The 23,430-nt window shown below is 36.5% G+C and overlaps 1 protein-coding gene and 1 long non-coding RNA gene across 4 annotated transcripts; one reads left to right on the forward strand and one right to left on the reverse strand.

The window, feature by feature from the left end:
• Positions 1-4,424: 4,424 nt before the first annotated feature.
• Positions 4,425-7,489, forward strand: LOC110940591. 2 transcript variants are annotated; one of them, XR_002593332.2, is made up of 5 exons: positions 4,425-4,774; positions 5,800-5,918; positions 6,095-6,176; positions 6,466-7,017; positions 7,230-7,489. It is a non-coding gene; the product is annotated as an uncharacterized LOC110940591 (long non-coding RNA). The 2 variants fall into 2 exon arrangements; XR_002593331.2 differs by having other exon boundaries at positions 4,425-4,738.
• Positions 7,490-16,225: 8,736 nt separating this feature from the next.
• Positions 16,226-22,011, reverse strand: LOC110940590 (probable carboxylesterase 18). Of its 2 annotated transcripts, XM_022182140.2 has the most exons (3): positions 21,796-21,998; positions 17,372-17,835; positions 16,226-16,746 (listed from the first exon to the last, which is right to left on the reverse strand). In XM_022182140.2, exons 1-3 carry the CDS (start codon positions 21,923-21,925, stop codon positions 16,315-16,317), a joined length of 1,026 nt encoding a protein of 341 aa, XP_022037832.1. In that variant the 5' UTR covers positions 21,926-21,998; the 3' UTR covers positions 16,226-16,314. The 2 variants fall into 2 exon arrangements, with proteins under 2 accessions (XP_022037832.1, XP_022037831.1); XM_022182139.2 differs by lacking the exons at positions 16,226-16,746; positions 17,372-17,835 and adding an exon at positions 20,064-20,650 and having other exon boundaries at positions 21,332-22,011.
• Between the last annotated feature and the right edge of the window lie 1,419 nt (positions 22,012-23,430).

Below are 23,430 nucleotides of genomic sequence, written 5' to 3' on the forward strand. Positions count from 1 at the left end.
TAGATTCTAAAAAGCAATGAAGTTTTAACATGACCATGTTTATGTTTTAACATGGTCATGCTTTTGTTCCAACATAACCGTGCTTCTATTTTGGCATGATCATGTTCTTTGCACCCCATGTTGTAAAACGCAATGAAACCCAAAATCAATATTTTGCACTGTAGTTTCTAAAAAGCAATGGAGTTTTAACATGGTTATGTTTATTTTTAACATGGTCATGCTTTTGTTCCAACATGACCATGCTTCTATTTTAGCATGATCATGTTCTTTGCTTGTAAAACGCATTGAAACCAAAAATCAATATTTTGCACTGTAGGTTCTAAAAAGCGATAGAGTTTTAACATGGTCATGTTTATGTTTTAACATGGTCATGCTTTTATTCCAGCATGACCATGCTTCTATTTTAGCATGGTCTTGTTCTTTGCTTGTAAAACGCAATGAAACCAAAAATCAATATTTTGCCCTGTAGGTTCTAAAAAGCAATGGAGTTTTAACATGGCCATGTTTATGTTTTAACATGGTCATGATTTTGTTCCAACATGACCACGCTTCTATTTTAGCATGATGATGTTCTTTACACTCCAGGTTATAAAACGCAATGAAACCCAAAATCAATATTTTGCACTGCAGGTACTAAAAAGCAATAGAGTTTTAACATAGGTTCTAAAAAGCAATGTACTTTTAACATGAGTATGCCTTAGTTCCAACATGATCATGCCTCTATCTTAGCATGATCATGTTCTATGCACTGCAGGTTCTAAAACGCAATGAGTTTTAACGTGGTCATGCCTTTGTTCTAACATGATCATGCTTCTATTTTAGCATGATCATGCCTCTACTTTAACATCCAGAAGAACAAAAATGAAAATAACTCTAACTAAAACATAATGAGGTGAAAAACGCAATTGAGGTTTAATAACTTAAAATGCAATGAAAATAAAAAATAACACAACTTACAAAAGAACTCTGATTAACGACGGTGGACGGAGAAAGAACTCTGATACACCGTGGGGAAACTGGTGGCAGTGGAGTGGTGCGGTAGATGGTGGAATGGTGGTGTCAGATCTGAAAAACCCAACAGGTGGTTGAAGGTGGTGGTGGTTTCAGATCTAGTTCCGACAAGATGGTGGCGATCGTAGGTGGTGGTGGTGGTAGTGGAGGTGGTGGTGGTGGTGTTGGTTGTGATGTGGTAGTTTATGGTTTTGAAAATGGTGGATTTGAGTATACGGGGAAGAGAAATGAATTGCAGATGCTGGGTTTTGTTTTGAAGATGATGAGTTTTGACCAAAATGTCCTTCCTTATGTTTTTTCATCTTTGCCACATGTCATCCTCTTATTGCTTCCTATCCTTCCTACCCAGACTAAACTTTCTATTTGATATTTTCTCTTAAATAAAAATATATAATAGTTATAAAATCTGATTTTTAAAATTATTAACTTAATTTTTACTTGCTTATCTAAATATATCATTTACAACATATTATAACATAATAAATCGTTATTATAATTAATCACATCTATTTCGATAGTTTAATAAATACTAATTTTTTTCATAGAGAATATTACCACACAATTACATTATACAAAAGTTCCCAAATCATTGAATTTAGTTTCATAGTTCTATTTATGTGTTGGTTGTTTAGTATTTTGTTATTTTATACATTTTAGGGTAATCTTATATTCTTGGAGCTTTTTCTCATTTTTGTGCGATATCATTCAAGGATCACATAACGCAAAACAGTGAATAGATCTTAAATTCCCCCTTTTCAAATAACATTTTGGGTGTATCATGTGTCGCAATATCTCATGTTTATTAATTTAATTATCAACATGCAAAGTAAATGTGTAGATGATGCATTACATATATGTTACTTGTTTACTCGCTTTGTGTCTCAGTTTCACATTGTGGATCCATTGGTTGACCGGTTCACTACGACCATAGGTTGAGCTAGGTATCGCCACCATCATTCAGTCTCGCTCTCGGGGCTTGAGACTCGCATGTTTCGCATGCATCGCTTGTATCGCTGTTGATTTCTCTTTACTTACTTATTGTTATTATTGGTTGTGATTGTCTCATTTACATTTAGTTTGCATGTTAACATTTTTAAGCAAAGTATTTGATTTAAACTTAGATTTACTCACCAACTTTAAGTTGATCCAAAATTTATTTTACGCATGATACAGGAAATCAGATTTGACAATACGAGGAAGAAACACCTAGGAATTGCCTTAGAAAAATAAAGGAGATTCTATTTTTATGTTTTATGTTTTTTTTATGATCCATTGATTATTTGGGGTTTATATGTTTATGTGACATTCTAAATTTGACATGAACAAATATTTAAACTTTTAATAGTTGTCATAAGCTTTGGACAATTATCTCGCTCCGATCGATAATCCGTCATAAGTTGGGATGTAACATTGAACTAATCAATTTACAAATGAAATAATATTTTGTGAACAAAATTAATAACTTTTTACACATCCCTTAGTTTTAATTCGTTAACTCTTTAAAAACATGTAAATTATGTAAATGAGTTTCTTCAGTAATCACAATTAATAAAAAGAATGAAGATATCTAGTATCATATACTCACAGATTTATTAAAATTAAACCTAATATAAAGTATAAATACTTAAATATGTGTAAGATAAAATATATAAAAGGACTAAAATATGTTATCAAATGTTACAGTCCGGTCCGGCATTGACTGGTTCTTGGTATAAACCATAAGCCAAGTGTTCACTACGGTTTGAAATTTTTGAAACCGATCGACCGAAAGTTAAAGAAAAAAGAGTAAATTACAAGTTTTGTCCTTTATGTTTATGCCAAATTCCAGGCGTTGTCCTTTAGCGCAAAAGTTGACAAGTTCTGTACTTAATGTTTCAAAATCTTGCACGTTATGTCCTTTAGGACAAACCCAGTTATTTTTTTCTGTTAAGTCAATGTATTTTTGTAATTTTAAAAGGCAAATGAGGGTACTTTTGTAATTTTATTTATTTAATTAAAAAACAAAAAAATAAAACATTATACCCCATGTCTCTCTCTCTCTTCAGTCTTTCTCTCTCTCTCTCTTCTCTCTCTCTCTTCACTCTCTCTCAACTCTTTCATTACAGTCGTATTACCATTTGCTCACACATGAGTGGTTGCATAGCATTGAGTTAAAATTTGATTTCTAAACTGAAATGTAGCCTCATTTAACAAATTGAATGCCATAGTATCTTTCAAGTAGAATCAACCTAAGGCAACAAGAACAGATTAAATCAACCTAAGCACAATTACATTCCTAGAAATCAACTCTGATGGAACTCAAACATATCGATCGATGACTATTTAAGATTTGGAGGAGTGTGGAACGGAGATCGGAATGACGCAGGGAGGCGAAGCGGGAGGATTCGTCTGAAGATAGAGCTCTGATGAATGATTTGTCAGAAAGAGAAGATGCCATACAGGTGAGATTCCTCTTGTGGCACGACGTCGGAGAATCAGTCTGTTCCTCCGGTTCCTCTTGTGGTGCGATGGTGCCATACTCGCCGGAGATTTGCAAGAAGGACGACATCGGAGAAGTACCTTCGGTTCCACCCACCACCAAACGCCGCCGCACCTAACCCACCACCACATCCACCCCTTCACCTTCACCCACTACCAGCACCGTGGAAACCAAACCACCAAATCACCCACCGCCGCCCCTAACCCACCACAACAACCACCCTTCACTGCCATTGTCGCTTCAGATTATGTTAGAGAAGAGAGAGGAGAGGAGCTTCAGATTATGTTAGAGAAGAGAGAGGAGAGGAGAGAGAGAGAGGGGACTTTCAGTTGTGAGAGAGAAGGATGTTATATTTCTTTGATTTTTCAAGTTATTACAAACTAGTCCTTAAATATAACTTTTTTTACACAATAGTCCCTGAAGAGATGAAATGACAACAATACCCTCATGTGCAAGGCACATGACCAGATTTAACCAAAATATCTAACTGGGTTTGGCCTAAAGGACATAACATGCAAGATTTTGAAACATTAAGTACAGAACTTGTCAACTTTTGCGCTAAAGGACAACGCCTGCAATTTGGCGTAAACATAAAGGACAAAACTTGTAATTTACTCAAGAAAAAATTGACCGCGAAACCACTATTAGAAAAGTGGTCATTTTGCTACGTAAATTTCCTACGGAAAAAAGTGTGTCACAAACTCTCACACATTTGCAACGCATTTCTGACTAAACAAAAAAGCCTAATTTTTTATACGAGTTTGCAACACAACTGCTACACAGTTAAAAAGATCCTAATCTTGTCATGGTTTTGTCACAAATTTGTTGGAAATATCTTTTTTAACAAACAAAAATAAATGCAATAAATCGAATATTGTGTAGTAAACGGGTCCGGACTTAACTCCTTTTAATATATTTGTTTCCCTCAAAATGTTAAAACCTAAAATTACATTCCCCAAAATCGGAACCCTAGTTATCAGAAGACACTTGAGAGACGATACATGTCAATACTCCAAATCGGAACTCTACCTGCTTCAAATCGGATCTAAATCAGCAAACATCGAGATCGGAACTCCATCCACGACGAATCGTCGACAGCAATGGCGGAATTGCTGCCAATCAGAGCTCCATTCGCCAACAAATCGTCGACAACAATGGCGAAATTGCTGCTGTTAGCCTCCGTTTTTCAACAATCGTACTCCGAACTCCTTTCCTTCACTCTCGAATCATCGGCAACAATGGCGGAATGTATGTTAAAAACTATTGTTCATTCATTTATCGTTGGTAAACCATTTCTATCTGATTACAAGGAGTTTGTTTCTTTGTAAATTTGATGTAAGTTGCTACTACTGATGAGGATTTGCAGATTTGTAGTCAATTAGATTCATAGGTTTCTATGTGTATATTTGATGGCAAAGGATTTTTTTATTACAAGGACTCTGTTTATATGTGAAGTTGAAGTAAATTGCTGCTAGGGCTGGAGATTTAAAAATTACAAATATATATCAATGAGATTCATAGGTTTATATATGTTGATTGATAAATCTCTAACTGCTGCCCTCTGGAGCTAGATGCTTCCGAAATTTTTAGTATGAACAACCTTAACAAAGTAGGTATATCACCTAGTTCATCCTTCATATTCAATAAACTATGTATGTTATACTACTTGATGCTTTAAATGTATAACAATTTGGCTTTTGAATAGGTAAATTTCTTGCATATCATTGGCTTAAGTTTGGTAGATCTACTGTCATGTCGTAGGGTTTTGATATGATGATTAATGTTTTCAAAAGTTTTACATGATTAGTAAGTAATTTGATAATGAGGTTAAGTGTTTCCCTTTAGGTAGATATGCTAAAGGATTAAACGAGTGCTCTAGGTTATGACTATCTTAGGTCTTTTATTTGATTCGTGTAGTTGACTCACAGTCCTCACATATTGTTTTTCTTTCATATTATCTTATTTATGTGGTTTCTAAGGGTAGATCATGGAGTAACTAGTAACATTACATTACTATTGATGATTGCTCTTTTTTCTAGTGAGCACAATTTCATGACACAAAGACATTTATTGCTAAGTGCACAAACTTCCCTTCACAAGGTCTCAACTTTATTATATGTTGTTTCTGAAGGGATATACAAAGTATAAACAAACATGTTCCCATTTTCCCGAATTTGAATTGAACCTAAAGCCACCAAAAGGTCCTTTGTTTAATCAAATACCACTCATGATAATTCGAGAATACGTTATTACTTATGAAAAGTGCGCTGGAACTGCACCTTGGCGTAAACTCCTTCGCTTTTGTGTAGATAAGGCGCGGGCTGTACAAGGTCCTTCGCTTATTTACCTGAATTACACATCTATCCAAGCAACCGCTTTGATGGAGGCATGGAACCTATTGTTTTTGCAGGGGGTGATCAAAGAGCAGGTAAATAGTTACATGTTGTACACCTTTATTTGACCCTTCAATCTTTAAAGTTCATGCTGATATAAAACTATGCTAATGTAGAAGATTTAAGTAAATTGCCATATAATTAACTAACTTTAGCTCATTGCAGAAGTACATGTTGTAGTACAACATAGCTCATGACATTAAATTTGCAGGAAAATCACTTTCTCTTCACAAGAGAGTAGAGCAGTTGTGTACCAGAGCAATCAAATGGGCAGAATTGAAGAGGAAAAGAAGGTACTTTACCCATGATGTTAACTTTCATATCAACTTCTGATTTTGATGACATAACAAACAAATATATAATCAAACATACCCAATAAGATTCACTCATAACAAGCTATTGGTAGGGTCTATCGAAGGTGAGACCCCTGCTCAGCTCCTAAAACATTTTCTTGGCATGCAAAGTATAGTATCTAGATAACATAAAGTATGTCTTAAAGAAATAAAATGGAATAATTTACTGTAAAATTTGTGATAAGAAAAACTTGTAGACTGAGAAGAGGGTTGCAATTATTGTGTTCAGCTTCCCACCAGACAAAGGCAATGTTGGAATGGCTGCTTACCTGAACATGTTTTCATTCATTTTCTTTGTTTTACAAGACCTTAAAAGAGACGGTTAAGACATGGAAGGACTTTCGGCAACTTCTGTAGAGTTGATTGCAGTTGTTCTTCACGACAAAGAAGCTCATTCAGCAGTCCAAATCTCAACATTGTTGGTAAGAGAGTACCAACAGTTAACTTCACGACAAAGAAGCTCAATTCCAGGCCTTTTTTGTTATATATATCTATATCATATATTTATATGCCATTTTGCTTAAATATCTATATTTTTATAACACTGACCTCTTTTCTAGCCTTTTTACAATTGTTGCTGATGTCGTAGAAGGAAATGTGGAAATTGCAGACTTTGATTTGGCAAATATGTTTGATAATGGTGGAAATGTGGCACTAACAATTTGTGTTGTGACACTCTGGTATCGACCACCTGGACTTCTACTTGGAGCGACTCATTATGTAGTGGCGGTGGACTTGTGGAGCCCTAAATGCATTCTTAGTGGCAAACCTTTCATGCTAGGTTGAACCGAGATATTCTCCTATCACTTTATTCTTATTTTTTGCATTATAAAAACTATCTTGTTTTAAGTGTTAAATAGATACAAGTTTCACACTAAAAGTTAAAAGTAACAAATTTGGTTGAGAACCTAGAGTTAATGACCACATTTCTTTGTTATTGCTAAATTTTTTATTTTTGAATTTGTCATTTGACCTGGGATCTCTCTCTTGTAGGTTGAGCAATTACATAAAATATTCAAGGTTTGAGGTTTACCTTCTGAAGATTATCGAATAAAGTTAAAATTACAAGACTTGACGGAGTTCAAACTTACATAGACTTGTTGTCAACAACACATTGAAGAAACTTTTACGGATGTTCCTTCTGTTATGCTTTTTATGAAAAACAGATAACGGGTCATTTGTAGCGAAATTGCCTCAACTTTGTGTATTAAACATGTTAAGCAATCTGACCCAAAACCTGAAATTGCTGTTTATAGGATGGGTCAGCTTAACAGTTTTTTTTTTTTTTTTTTTTTTTTTTTTTTTTTTTTTGTTGTTTTTTTGTTGTTTTTCCTGCAAGGTTTTAGCAAAAAAGTTGGATTTTTCAGTTTTTTTAATATTCTGTCACAAATGCGTAGCAATATTTTTTTTATTTTTATTAAATATTTTGTCACAAATGCGTAGCAAATTTTTTGTTAAATATAGGAAATGCCGTAGGAAATGGGTTACAAATTTCTGACACAATATTTTTGTTAGAAATTCGTTGAAAATTGCGTTGCAAATGTGTAGTAAATAGTTTCCGACGAGGCTTTTTCCAACATCAAGATTTTGTCACAAATCCGTAGCAAACCTGACTTTACAACGCATTTGTGACAGAAAAGGGTGTTAAAAAAAGCCAATTTTCTAGTAGTGAACCAAACCGATGACCGGTTTAGGCAGTTTTACAGTTTGAAACTAAACCGTGAACACCCCTAGTACTGGGTATAGTTTATGTACAAAATAAAAATATTTAGATTTGAATATAACTCCGTTGTCAATAAAATTTATACCAGAATCATGACAAAGGAATTAAATACAACTACGTATTTAGTCTTTAAATTAATGAAGTTAATAGATTAAAAAATCCTAAAATTGAAAAAAAAAAACATTTCTAAACAAAACATGAGGTGTTTAACTTTGGATGTACATATCTATTCACCAACGGTTACATTTTAATATTAAAAAAGTCTTTAGCGTCGTGAGACTGTATTGAGATATCACCAAGTTGTTCTTTAAGAACATATACGATAGCATGCAGAACTCGTCTCTCTAATGTAAATCTCTAGCCGTTCGAGAGGATGATATTTGAACACATGGACCGAACGATCTTCCAGGTGCCCACGTAAGAACTCAGAGGAATGTGAGTTATATGGTGAGCGTTCTAGCATCATAGTATTGTGAGATTTCCTAAACTCAATAACTAGTGTTAAACAAGAGATGTAAAAACTTGAAAGTGGTATTATAAGATACAATAAATGAATTGTCAAAAATGAGCAAAAGGTTGATGTAAATGGCGTATGGTATGCCCATCAATGTACCATGATGCACTACTCTACAAGTCCCTTTTCCCTTTGAACGTAATGTTTGCTGGCCATACATTGGTACTCTTGAAACTGGAGTGGCGTACATTACGTTTTATTTTTGACGAATGCATTTGAGACTTGGATTTAATACTTGGGCTATTTTATGTGTAATCTTGTCGTGTCTCATACACTATCCGGTCTCGAGATGGCTATCGAACACCTAACTTTGGAAAAAGTCCGTAAAACATACGAGTCACACTAGTAGTTTGACTCGAATTTTGTTGAAGTTGTAAATGAATAAAGTTTAACACGATATAAATAGAGATTATACAACTTCTAGTATGATTGAGAAGAAAAGGTTGGAACCTAATTTTGTATTTAACGGTTTTATGTGTGTGTATATAATATTATATATAAAAAAACTTGTTAATAAACTTAGCATTATAATAAACTTGTTAACAAATAATTCATCTAAGACTTTGTCACATATATATTTTTAATATTTTACAACTACCTTAGCATTGTCGATGATCTTGGTTATTCTAGGGTGCGCCATTTCCAACTAATACGTACCAAAATCTGATGGAAGTCTTAGAAGCACACTACCAAACTATAAAATACCAAAACCGAGCATCTTGTCTTATTAAACTCCAATAATTTATATAGAAAAATAAATACTTTTATACATCTTTACTTTTGCATAGATTATATGATATTAGCCACTTTTTTAGACCTTGTAACCTTGTGAATGAAGTCCTTGAATTCCGACATTAGCTGCTCAGATTCCGGCAACTCCGGGAACGAGTAGAAACTATGGCACATGTTTGGGTACTTCACCAAATAGGCTTCTTTGCCGGATTTCTTCAGCCACTCATAATACCTTTTTTACCGGTCCAGTAGAACATCGAACCCTCCCACAACAACCATGGTTGCCGGAAAATCCATTTTTGATATGTCCACCACAGCTAACGTTGATGATTCATGATTGGATGGTCGCGGTTGTAGCCTTCACTTTGCGGCATGAACACATTACAATACCAGTTTGTTCGATTCAACGACAACATAGGAATTCTGATCGCGTGTTCTTTCTCCGAGTTTGTTTGCTCCTCCCCGCCAAAAAATGGTTGAATCACATGGTTGAGTCGCCACCACGCCAATTACCTATAGATAACATACAAACAAACATACCCAATAGCATCTCACATTCTCACTTGTACAGTTTTAGAAAACTTTCGCTTATTTTTCGACAAAAATTAATTATATTAAAAAAAAGTTAATCGTTGCGCTAGAAACTTTTGACCATTTTCCGGCTAATGTTTAGTTTGTTGGTAATCGGTCATTCCATCCGAAAGTTGAAGGAAGTTCCAATCATATATTATTTGAAGAAAGACCAAGTTAATCCGAAGGTTAACTTGTGATTAGTGTCTCGTCCAAATAAGGTTAATCGTCTTTCTTCCTCGTTTGCTTACTACTACGATCCTGCAAAACAACCACAATACTGTGAAGCTTGTTACAAGGAGGAGAATATGGGGGTTCTCCTTGCAACCATCCTCCAGCATGAGAATAAGAACTTGTTTTGACGATAAAAGTGTGTGTATTAAGTGAGAGAGCAAGAGAGCGATCCTTAAACCTGGAGATGATCTATTTATAGCCGAAGAGAGTTGTGAAGGAGATGGGCTGATGGGCCTTGGCCGGACGTCGACAACAAGGAATATCTTCTTTGCCTCCTTGAGCACAACCATTAATGTTTACAGGCGAAAGGGGAGTTGGCGCACGTTGAATGGATTCACGTGGCCTGGTAGTGGTCCTTATTGTCGGGCTGTCATCAGCAGTTAAATGGAGATCATGGAGCAGTGGTCGGCGCATGATGATTGGTAACACGTGGGTGTCCATGTGTACTTCTTGTCTCCTGCATGATTACTCATCATGCAGCAATGTTGTACACAGTCTGTCATGTGCCCATTGGCTACCTACTCTGTCCTATGTATCAGTTGTGCTAACTACGATTGTCTAGCTGGCACAGAAAAGCTTGCGCCATTTTGTTGCAAAATAGAGTAAGTTTTGGATTTTGTTTATCATGGACATGGCTTGTTGTGCGCGACCTAGGCTTGCTTTGCGCGGTCGGCGCATGATTAGGGACCACACTCCTTCATTATTCGTCGAAAATTTGCTGTTTTTCAAAGTTCTGCTTTAAAAAACTTTACTTCTATCAGGTAACACTGATGTTGAAAAACTAAATTGTACCTTGAGTTGTTGGAAGCTAAATTCATATGCTCACCCGCGAGATATTAGCATTTTTTGGTAACAACTTAGACCAATTCTCTTCATCGTCAAGAAACTTGAGCACATCAGAGCAATATATCATCATATTGAACATGGTAGCGGTACTCCGGTGCAAGAGGGCAATCAACTGAAACAACAACCGTAGGCACTTTTATGGCCATCCTACGACACATAGTGTCGAAATGCTTCTCGTTGGCGGACATGAAAACGAACCCACCACTGTTAAAGTAAATGATGACCGGGAGATCTTTTACTGCGTGTTGCGTGGGAACAAATACGCGGAACCAGAGTTTGCGAGTTGGATTCACATCAACGTCGTCTTTTTGTTTAGCCGCGTGGGTTGCGGTGGAATACAATGGAAGTTCAATTCGTGTTTTTCATGGCAACGAGAGCGATGCCGGATGTCACACCCCCAAAATCCACACGCGGGGTATCACCGCTTAGAGGCGTGACTGACCAGGATCAAGCCACCAATCATATTGAACAGATAAGTAAATAGTAAATGTAAATCAACCAAACCAAACCAATATGAAAGGTGTTCAAAACATAAGTCTAGTTTCATTGTTTAGCAGAAGCATAAAAGTAAACCCAATCATATGTATAAGTTTTGAAATGTCATAAATGTTTAACAACGCATCCATGATCCATGTCCACAACGACTGCGCCTCCCTGTGCAAGCTCCAAGAGTACCTAACGACCTGCAAGGCATGTAACAACGAGTCAACAAACTAGTTGAGCGAGTTCACAGTTGGTAGTCTAGTTATAGTATTTGTTTCATATATCGTTTGCTTGTTTAGTAAACCATGTATCGTTTATGTTTGTATCGCGGCCCTCCAGGCATGTTTGCGAAGATTAGTGGGAGTTTCCCATGTGTTCTAGACTAGTTATATTTGTATCGCGGCCATTCCAGGCATGTGTGCAAAGCTTAGTATTTGTATCGCAGCCATTCCAGGCATGTGTGCGAAGAGTAGTGGGGGCTTCCCCATGTATCACTAGTCTAGCAGTAACAATGTAGTACAAGTAATCATTCTATCCCATTCCCAACCCCCGGGAATCCCATGCCTTGATAAGAGTGTGAACTCACCTTGGTTTGCTTAGTATGCTAGGGTATGTGCTCACAGTAAATCAATCAAGTCCTAAAGTACGCCCGTATACTTAATCAGTTTATATCCATAAGTCCATGTATAAGCACAATGATAGTGGTTATTGAATCAATGATCACCAAGTAGCACGAAGCACGTATTCAAGTTCACACAAGTTATGCTTAACATTTAACAACAGTTAGTTAACTCAGTTACCCTTTACCAGAAAGAAATCAAGTCACTGTGCAATTTACCCATTCGGCGAAACACCCCCTGTTTCGCCGTGTAATCCTTCGACGAAACACTTCTGTTTCGTCCCGTTTGTTTCGTTGTAAAGGTCTCGGCGAAACACTTTGTGTTTCGTCTTGTTCGTTTCGTTGTCCGGTCAAATCATCAGTTACGCCGTGACAGTTACAAAATTACAAAAACCCTAATCATCAGTTCATCATACAACAATCATACAAAATCATTCGGCACGGAATCATCATCTAAACATCATAACATAATCATCATAACACTAACGTCCATCATGATCCCTAGTTTATGCGTATAATAAGCCGATTAACATAATGCATCACATCATCGAACCCTATTAGCATGCTATCGAGCATTCAGATCACACTAGCAACAATTATGGTCAAGCATTCGATCGTATAAATCCTGGTTCCGTATAGAGTTAATACACAACTGTTTATTAGAACCCTAAGTCGACTCAATCATGCATACGAAATCAAGATCATACTCACATATTCACATCCATTCCAGAAATCAGACAAGCATATACACAAACATATATCGAGTAATCAAAGCATCAATGAACCCGATTTAACGAACACACACTAACCGAGATGAAAGGAACGATGGATTGAAGGCTAAGGAAGGCTTCGAGAGTTTCAGGTTGCCGTCACACAGAAAGGGCTCTAGGGTTTCGATTCTGATAAAAGTATCACGAATGAAGCCATTCCGTGTGACTTATACGCAAACTAATGTACTGGGCCGTAATGGGCTTCAGCGAAATGATGGGCCGGCAAAACACTTGGTTTCGTCGAGAAGGTTGTGACGAAACAACCTCTGTTTTGTCGGTATGAGTTATGGCGAAACACCCGTGTTTCGTCGGGTGTGGGTTATGGCGAATCACTTGTTTCATCGGGTCCTTTCATGTGTTAAATAGTTTAACAGTTTAACAGTTATGCAGTATTACAAGTTCATGTTCATGGAATCAAAACACTTCACATAAAACACATAGCATATCAACAATCATCTCGAATTATATTCCCGTGTACAGTAACAAGGAGATAAATCAAACAACTAAACAGTCAACGTGCAATAAATGCGAATAAGGAAATCTTGGAAACTCGAGTTGTCACACCGGAGTTTTAAGTGCAGCTTCCATGAAAAGTTAAGTTAAAGAGTGAAAGGGTTGAAGAGTAGAGTTCACATGTTGGATTTTGTGAGGAGATGAGTTCAATACATATTTTTAGAACTTGTATAATCAAGTCGTTAAAATTCATATCAATATATTGTAGGATCAAATTGAGCCAAAATTTGATTTTGTATAAGAAATCAATATATTTAACAAGTGTTGTGTTAATTCATATCAATATATTTTTAGAACTTGTATAATCAAGTCTTTGAAATTCATATCAAGAAAACTCAATGAACATGAAGATCTTGGTTTGATATTTAACAACAAGTGTTGTATTAATTCCCAACTGATGTAAACACTAACAAGCACCTGGAAATCGGATAAGCACAAGAAAATAGGAAGATAAGCACAACACAAGAGTTTTTCACCAAAGAACTAGCCAAAACCTTGGCTAGGGTTTCATTCATAACATATATATAGTGCCTGTATATAGTGCCTGGCCAACTGACGTAATTAATAACTAGACCAGAACATTAAATACGTCGGGTCAGGCTTACAACTTACTAGATATTACATAATTGACCCCCGAACCTTCTAAAAGCTACAAAACATAAACAAAACTATTCTAAACAAATACCAACGATCTTAAATGACCTAGCATATATACATTCTGTATATTCTCTATTATTAACATTTAAAGAAACATAAATATTACCATCTTTTACATGTTTTCATAACCAAATTAAGTACTACAACAAAATGTATATAGTTTTTAATATTGTATTATTAAATTTTAACAGCTTTTAAATATTTTAAAACTAAAACAAAATATGCGATAAAATGCATATAGATGGCGGGCCAATCATTTTAGGGGCAATAAGTGAAAAAAAATTGGGCGTATTTGACACGTAATTGTTATAAAATGAAACGTCCTAAATCCATGGGTCTTATTTGTTAGATTTACTCTTTAGCAAATTGCTTGAAATAAAGACATTCAATTAAAATGCAATGAAAAAAAAACAAGACTTTACAACCCAATGAAATACAATAGAAAACATTGTCTTATAAATGCAACGATAACAAGATAACAAAAAGGGGATGCCAATCTTCAATGGGGAGCCTTGCCTCAAGCCAGTTATCACTTCTTTGAACCACCTGGTGTGCATACTAAAAGTCAGCTATGCTGAGCGCATTCTAGTTTAATCAGGTATATAAAGATAACAATTAACAATGGATACACACATACGCAATTAAGCATATACAAGTGTAGCATATACAACTATGACCTTTAATATAACTACAACTTTTATATTACAACTACGACATGCACGCTATACTCTACATAATTGATCAACCATTGGCAAACTATGAAAGAATTACCATTCTCATATGGCTCTGTAGGTACCGCCTATCACACAACCCCATAGGTAACCACCTATACTGTGCAATATGCATCCTATGACACTTTACATTTCATCACTTTAACATATTGTCACTTTAAAAATATATCTTTACTTTTGCAAAACCATTTCTCAAACTATCACATTTTAATGAAAATATTATCACTTTACTTTAAAATATCGTGAGTATACACACCACTCCAACATAGTAAAGTAAGAGGGTCTAGAAACTCACATGTTCTTAGTCAAAAACTTTGTGATATCGTGCCTAGGATAACTCAAACGTCACTTCATCTACATGAGAATTTAACACATCAAACCCTATCACTTTCTGATACCATCACATAAAGAGTGTCACCGTCAGTGTCACAAATAGTGTCACCGACATGTCATCAACAGTGTCACCGACTGTGTCACCAACAATTCACCAACAGTTTCGCCTGACATAGTTTAGAACAGAGGGTATGTGTGTGAAAAGTGGGAGAGGAATGAGTGGAATGGGATAAGGAAAATTGGCAACCAAGGCCTCTATTTATAGGTTGGCTGGGTGCAAATATGCACGACCGTGCATACATAGGCACTGTGCCTCGTCCTTTTGCCCGACGATTAGTAGTCCTTCGCGATCCTTTCTATTCCTTTCAGTTAGAGGCACATTCGTGCCTAAGGTGGTGTACGTCCGTGCCTAGATAGGTGTCTAGACAGGTCTTTAAAAGGTGTCAGTCTTGTCAGATCTCGAAGCTTCCATTGCTTGTCTTTATCCTGCATGGTCGGGCCAAAGTGGTTCATGGTCGTGCCTTCGCATATTTTGGACTTTTGTTAACCAAAATAGGGTGGACTTGTACTTGCTGGGTTGATATGCACGGCCATGCCCATAGCTTGGCACATATATGTCTATCTAGCACTTAGCAGATATCCTTGGAATCTTGGATTTTTGCCTTGTTTTTGCTTGTTTTACGCTTCTTTTCATCCAGAGCCGTTAAAACCCACATTTACCAAATAGGAACGATTTAGATAGTATTTACAATAGCATCATAAATTTCAAAGATAGAACTATGAGTTACAAAGTTACATTGCAATATGGTACCGCTTCAATCTTTTATTATAATTAATAATTAACCTTGAATATTATTAAAAATTCAAAAAACCTGAAAATCATACCATGGGTAAATGTGCCTTATCTTCAGAACAAATAAACCTTACATGATTATGTATCAGTACGTAATTATGTAACACTACATGAATATATACCATTATGTAATTACACAACACTACGTGATTACATATTCGCGCTACATGATTTACATGGACGATTATATCCTATATTTTGTGGTATACCCCTAGATTTTGTGGTATCCTACATTTCACACGAAATTAAGACTTTGTGCAGTAGCCTTCCCATATTCCATATTTTATTATGTTTTACTAACTACATTACCTTTGTCGATGATCTTTGTAAAATCAAGGGTTCTCCATTTCCAACAAATATATATTAAATTAAAAAAAAGTTTACAAAACACACCACCTAACCATAAAAAAATTAAATCAAACCATCTTTAATACGATAAAAACAAACATTTTATAATACACATCTTTATCTTTGTGTAGATTATAATATTCTAGGATGTTTTATTCGTTAGTCACTTTTTCTAACACCTTGTGAATGAAGTCCTTGATTTCGGATATAGCTTGTCCAGATTCCGGCAACTCCTGGAAGGTAAAGAAACTGTGGGGCATATTTGGGTACTCCACCAGATAAGCTTCTTTCCCGGACTTCTTCAACCACTCATAGTATCTTCTTTGCCAGTCCTGTAGAAGATCAAACCCTCCCACAACCACCATGGTTGGCGGAAAATCCATTTTTGATATGTCCACGGCCCGCGGACCGCAAACGTTGATGATCGGATGGTCGCGGTTGTAGCCTTCACTTTGCGGCAAGAACGCATTCCAATACCAGTCGGCTCGATCCAACGATAAGATAGTATTTTTAGCGAGTTCTTTTTCCGAATTTGATCGCTCCTCCCCGCCAAAAAATGGTTGTATTGCCACCAAGCCGATTACCTTTAGACATCATACAAATAAACAAACGTACCCAATAAATCTCACTCGTATATTTGTAAAAAACTAGTAACTTATGGAAACTTTTGACCATTTTTCAACAAATATTTAGTTTGTTGGTATTTGGTCATTCAAGTATCATTCACCGAAAAACCTTACTTCTATCTTAGGAGCAAGGTTAGAGAAATCGCTAGTCGGCCGGTGAGGAAGGGACTAGCGACTACTCGTGATTAATCGGATCGAGTTTTTTTTATAGGTAATTTTCAGTTTTATGTACACGTATACGCATTTTTATAGATAAATATTTTAAGTAGCTAGGTTTTAACTCTGACTAAACTCATTTTTTAAGTATACAAATCAATTGTTGGAATTCACATGGTTTGGTTAAAAATTGGCCGGAATTTAGAGGTTTTGGCCGGAATATACAGGTTTTTGGCCGGAATAGTCGATTTTTGGCCGGCCCACTAGGTCTTACTAGAGCCGACTAGCGACTAGCGGATTAATGGACTGATTAACGAAAAATTACTCTGTGACTGGCCGACTAGCAATTAATTGCCGACTAATCATGATTTTAGAACACTAGAACTAGATATCAATTAAACATGGATGTTGAAAAACTGAATCGTACCTTAAGCCGTTGGAAGTTGAATTCGCATGCTCTTTGAGCTACATGATGAGCAATGTTTCCGCCAGAGCTATCACCCACGATGAAACAACGCGAAATATTAGCATTTTCCAGTGAGCATTTAGACCTATTCTGATCATCATCAAGAAACTTGAGAACATCAAAGCAATCGTCATGTTGCGCAGGGTACCGATGCTCTGGTGTAACACGGTACTCAACAGAAACAATAAGAGCAGGCACTTTTCTTGCCATCTCGCGGCACACATCGTCGTTATGCTTCTCATCTGCGGACAAGAAAGCGAATCCACCACCGTGTATGAAAACGATGAGTGGGAGATCTTGTACCGCGTGTTCTGTGGGGACAAACACGCGGAACCAGAGGTTGCGAGTTGGATCAACTGTGACATCATATGTCTTGACTCCTTTAATGGGTTTGGAGGATGGAGGGACTTTGGACAAAAAGAAATTTAGGAGACCGCGGTTGATGGTCCCGTCTCTTCGTCTAGCGGCATGAGTTATGGTGCCAAACGCCGAAAATGCCAGTCGATATGATAAACGAGTCTGGTAGTTTAAATAATGGGGTAGCCCCCACGGCCGGAGTGCCGGGCTGGATAGCCAGGGAAGGTGGACATGGGATGGTTAACTGATAAACGTTTTCGAACTATGGGGTAACCCCCACGGCTGGATAGTTGATTAAGATAAAACTACGTTTTTTGGAAACAGCCCTTAAATGGACAACCAACCGTGAACTCACTCAACTTTGTTGTTGACTCGTTGTTACATGCTTTGCAGGTCGCTAGATGTTATGGGGCTTGCACATGGAGGCGGTCGTTGCGGGATGCGAACTGATATGTCCCGTACTTAAAAAATAAACCTTATGAACTTATGAAACTTATGTTTTGGACTTTAAACTTATGAACTATGGACTTATGTTTTGGTTTAACGTCTTATGCTTCCGCTGTTTAAATTGAACTTGGTTAACTATCTTTTGGTCACCAATTGTATTGTGGTTAGTTTTATTTACTTAAATACGTTGTTCAATATGATTGGTGGCTCGATCCTGGTCATGTCACGCCTCCTAGCGGTGATACTCCGCATGGTGGATTTTGGGGGTGTGACAAATAATGCTTTCAATTCTAACCGACACATTAGAAAATTTGACATTATTCCTAGCTCGCCAAATGCTCCAGCAAGTGATCATTATGATGCCTTGAACTGCGACTCTTTTCTTCTCCGACAACCCGAGGTCTTTGTATAAAGAAAGAAGATCACGAATGGAAAAAGCGAAAATGTTAGGAATCTTGCACCAAGAGCTAATACAAGTCCATACTGTCGAAGCCATGAAACAACCAATAAACAAGTGATCGACCGATTCATCGTCAGAATGACAGAGAGGGCATGTTGTGTCGCCGATGCCAACATTTCTTTTCCTTAAAGCTTCGGCTGTGGGAACCTTATTCATCTCCAACCTCCAAACGTGAATGTTGACTTTAGCGGGAATCCAGTTGCACCAATCCAACACAAAGCTGTTGTCCTGCACTTGATCTCCATTCAACAGTTTTTTGACTGTCTTAACCGAGAACAAACCATCCGAAGCTGAAGTCCATCTCCACCGGGCCATACCAGTCGATAAGGTAACACTATCAAGCAGCCCCGTTAACTGAACTAACCTGGAGCGAAGAGTAGAGTCCGATAAGTCCGAGATCCAGTTCCAAGAATATCGGCCATCACTACTATGACTGATTAGTCTGTCCGCCACCGAGACCCTTTTATCCGCTTCCTTACTAAACAAATATGGAAATGCAGTCTTGAGAGGTTCATCGAGGAGCCATGTGTCAAGCCAAAAAGAAACATCCTCACCATGACCAACCGTTCCTCTCATGAAATGCCTTAGAGGGAATCCGCCCACCTTTGTATTAACAAAGTTCTTCGCTATATTATTCCAAACTCCAGAAAGGGATTTTTTTATACGGAATGCATTCTCAGCCCGACCTACTAGTATGAAGAGCGTCGATCACTTTCTTCCATAAGTTATTTTCTTCCGTCTTGTATCTCCATCCCCATTTAGACAATAATGATTTATTCACCACTTCTAATTTACTTAAGCCCAAACCTCCATTTTTTTAAACACGTAACCTTTTCCCACGCAACCCAATGCATCTTTTTTTCTTCCATAGAGTCGCCCCATAAAAACTTCTTAATCATAGATTCTAAAACCGAAATAATTCTCTTAGGGGCTTTATATAGAGAAAAATAATATGTTGGGAGTCTTTCCATGACCGATTTTATTAACACCACTCTACCCCCAATTGAAAGAAGGTGAGATTTCCATTTTGAGAGACGAGCGCGGAAACTTTCAATGACCGGATGCCAATTTGAGACCCTATTCATATTTGCTCCGACTTTGAGCCCAAAGTATTTAAAAGGAGGACAATCATATTTACACCCAACCACATTCGCTATCTCCCCTATTGCTCCCAAACCCACTCCAATACCATACATATGAGATTTATCTATGTTAATTTTAAGACCCGAGCAAAGAAAAAAACAACGAAGAATTCTCAGAATGTTCAATAATTCGTCTCTACTCCAATAAGTCTTGCGTTGTTTTTCCACTTCCCGCTTTAGTTATTATGTTTTACTAACTACATTACCTTTGTCGATGATCTGTGTAAAATCAAGGGTTCTCCATTTCCAACAAATATATATCAAATTTAAAAAAAAAAATGTTTACAAAACACACCACCTAACCATAAAAAAAATAAATCACACCATCTTTAATACGATAAAAACAAACATTTTATAATACACATCTTTATCTTTGTGTAGATTATAATATTCTAGGATGTTTTATTCGTTAGTCACTTTTTCTAACACCTTGTGAATGAAGTCCTTGACTTCGGATATAGCTTGTCCAGATTCCGGCAACTCCTGGAAGGTAAAGAAACTGTGGGGCATATTTGGGTACTCCACCAGATAAGCTTCTATCCCGGACTTCTTCAACCACTCATAGTACCTTCTTTGCCAGTCCTGTAGAAGATCAAACCCTCCCACAACCACCATGGTTGGCGGAAAATCCATTTTTGATATGTCCACGGCCCGCGGACCGCACACGTTGATGATCGGATGGTCGCGGGTGTAGCCTTCACTTCGCGGCATGAACACGCTCCAGTACCAGTCGGCTCGATCCAATGATAAGATAGTATTTTTAGCGAGTTCTTTTTCCGAATTTGTTCGCTCCTCCCCGCCAAAAAATGGTTGTATTGCCACCAAGCCGATTACCTTTAGACATCATACAAATAAACAAACGTACCCAATAAATCTCACTCGTAAATTTGTAAAAAAACTAGTAACTTATGATCATTTCGTCGGAAACTTTTGACCATTTTTCAACAAATATTTAGTTTGTTGGTATTTGGTCATTCAAATATTATTCACCGAAAATTTGTCTTTCTATAATTTTCAAATAAAACAGGGTCTAGTTTGAAAAACCTTACTGCGGAGCAAGGTTGGAGAACTCGCTACTCGCTATTCGGTCGGTGAGTTAGGAACTAGCGACTACTCGGGATTAATTGGATCGGGTTTTTTATAGGTAATTTTCAGTTTTATTTATACATATATGCGTTTTTATAGTTAAATATTTTAAGTAGCTAGGTTCTAACTCTTATTAAACTCATTTTTAAGTATGCAAATTAATTGTTGTAATTCACATGGTTTGGTTGGAAACTGGCCGGAATTTAGAGGTTTTATCCGGAATATACAAGTTTTTGGCCGGAATAGTCGATTTTTGGCCGGCCCACTAGGTCTTACTAGAGCCGACTAGCGACTAGCGGATTAATGGACTGATTAACGAAAAATTACTCTGTTACTGGCCGACTAGCAATTAATTGCCGACTAATCATGATTTTAGAACACTAGAACTAGATATCAATTAAACATGGATGTTGAAAAACTGAATCGTACCTTAAGCCGTTGGAAGTTGAATTCGCATGCTCTTTGAGCTACATGATGAGCAATGTTTCCGCCAGAGCTATCACCGACGATGAAACAACGCGAAATATTAGCATTTTCCAGTGAACATTTAGACCTATTCTGATCATCATCAAGAAACTTGAGAACATCAAAGCAATCGTCATGTTGCGCAGGGTACCGATGCTCTGGTGTAACACGGTACTCAACAGAAACAATAAGAGCAGGCACTTTTCTCGCCATCTCGCGGCACACATCGTCGTTATGCTTCTCATCTGCGGACAAGAAAGCGAATCCACCACCGTGTATGAAAACGATGAGTGGGAGATCTTGTACCGCGTGTTCTGTGGGGACAAACACGCGGAACCAGAGGTTGCGAGTTGGATCAACTGTGACATCATATGTCTTGACTCCTTTAATGGGTTTGGAGGATGGAGGGACTTTGGACAAAAAGAAATTTAGGAGACCGCGGTTGATGGTCCCGTCTCTTCGTCTAGCGGCATGAGTTATGGTGCCAAACGCCGAAAATGCCAGTCGTGTTTTCCATGGCAACGAGAGCGATGCCGGAGTTTTAGATGCAGCTTCCATTGAAAGGGTTAAGATCTTGAGTTCGTATTGTATCTTTTTATACAAATGTAGGATGGTGTGAACTAATACTTGAAAATATAAAAGACAAATGGATGAATTATTGTTAGTCCTATTTCAGCATATATTTTAAAAAACGTGTAAAGTCACATGTAGTATTTTAATGGTATTGGAGACGAAATTATAGGGAAGAGGGTAGTGACAGCGTGTTTTAGCATATTATTAATTATATAATATATAATTATTGAAACAGCGAGTTAAAGATGCTTTTTAGTAAAATAATAATTTAATGTTTCGAAGACTGGATCGGAACTTATCCGTAAATGCTCCTACAAACATTATATATGTATATTTTTTTTTCTTGGAAACTAAGAAAAGCATAAATGCTCCTACAAACATTATATATGTATATATTTTTTTTCTTGGAAATTAAGAAAAGCATAAATACTCAACGCTAAATATTGGGAGAACCATAAAGACGAATGAGAAAATCAATCTAACCCAATTTTTTTTAATACAAACGACATTGTAATTAAGATACAACATTAAAAAAAGAATTTACAACATTAAACAATTCATTTCTCCTCTAAAAATCAGTTTTATTAGATTTTTTACACATGTGTAAATTTGTTAAATACAACGAATTTACGCATGTGTAGATGAGAAAACTCACCCATATGTAAATTTTCAATATTTTCAAATACATGTAAATAGATTTTTTACACATGTGTAAATTTGTTAAATACAACGAATTTACGCATGTATAGATGAGAAAACTTACACATACGTAAATTTTCAATATTTACAAATACATGTAAATTAAAACATGTAATGTATTCAAATAATAATGACAAGTGTAATTTTTTTTTTTTGAATTTGAACTGCTTTTGACCAAGTTCTCGTGGTATTTTTCATTCGTACTCACGGTTGTCGCTATATTTAGCGTTCTCATATAAACCCTCTCATATATATATATATATGTATGTATATATATATGTATATACATATATATATATATATATACATATATATATATATAGAGGATAGGGCTAGGTAGAAAATCCTAAAAATTTGAGAAAACCCTAGAAAACCCAATCTCCCGACTTTTTTTTTTTTTTTTTTTTTTTTTTTTAAAATAACACATGTAATATACATGTTGTAAGAGTTTTGAGCCAAAAAAATCAAAAAAGCGCCGAGTGTTTTTTTTTTTTAAAAATAAACAAGTTTCAGCACTTTTTTGTCTAACACATGTTAGTGATGAAAGTTGCTGAAACTTGTTTATTTTTTTTAAAAACATCCACTCGGCGCTTTTTTGATTTTTTTGGCTCAAAACTCTTAAAAACATGTATATTACATGTGTTATTTTTTTCAAAAAAAAAAAAAAAAGGTCGGGAGGTTGGGTTTTCTAGGGTTTTCTATCTAGCATTGTCCTATATATATATATATAGGGAGAAGATCATGCGAGAACCACCTCTTATTGTGAGAACCGCGAGAACCAATGTGAACAC

This window comes from Helianthus annuus, chromosome 5, assembly GCF_002127325.2.
Source record: "Helianthus annuus cultivar XRQ/B chromosome 5, HanXRQr2.0-SUNRISE, whole genome shotgun sequence".
In the NCBI taxonomy this organism is placed as follows: domain Eukaryota; kingdom Viridiplantae; phylum Streptophyta; class Magnoliopsida; order Asterales; family Asteraceae; genus Helianthus; species Helianthus annuus.

Coding starts and splice junctions, on each gene's coding strand:
- LOC110940590 (XM_022182140.2), bottom strand. CDS start 21,925: ATGGAAGCTGCATCTAAAACTCCGGCATCGCTCTCGTTGCCATGGAAA. Junction 17,836..21,795: donor CATCAACCGCGGTCTCCTAA/ATTTCTTTTTGT, acceptor GCGGTCTCCTAA/ATTTCTTTTTGTCCAAAGTC. Junction 16,747..17,371: donor TCAACTTCCAACGGCTTAAG/GTACGATTCAGT, acceptor TGATGTCTAAAG/GTAATCGGCTTGGTGGCAAT.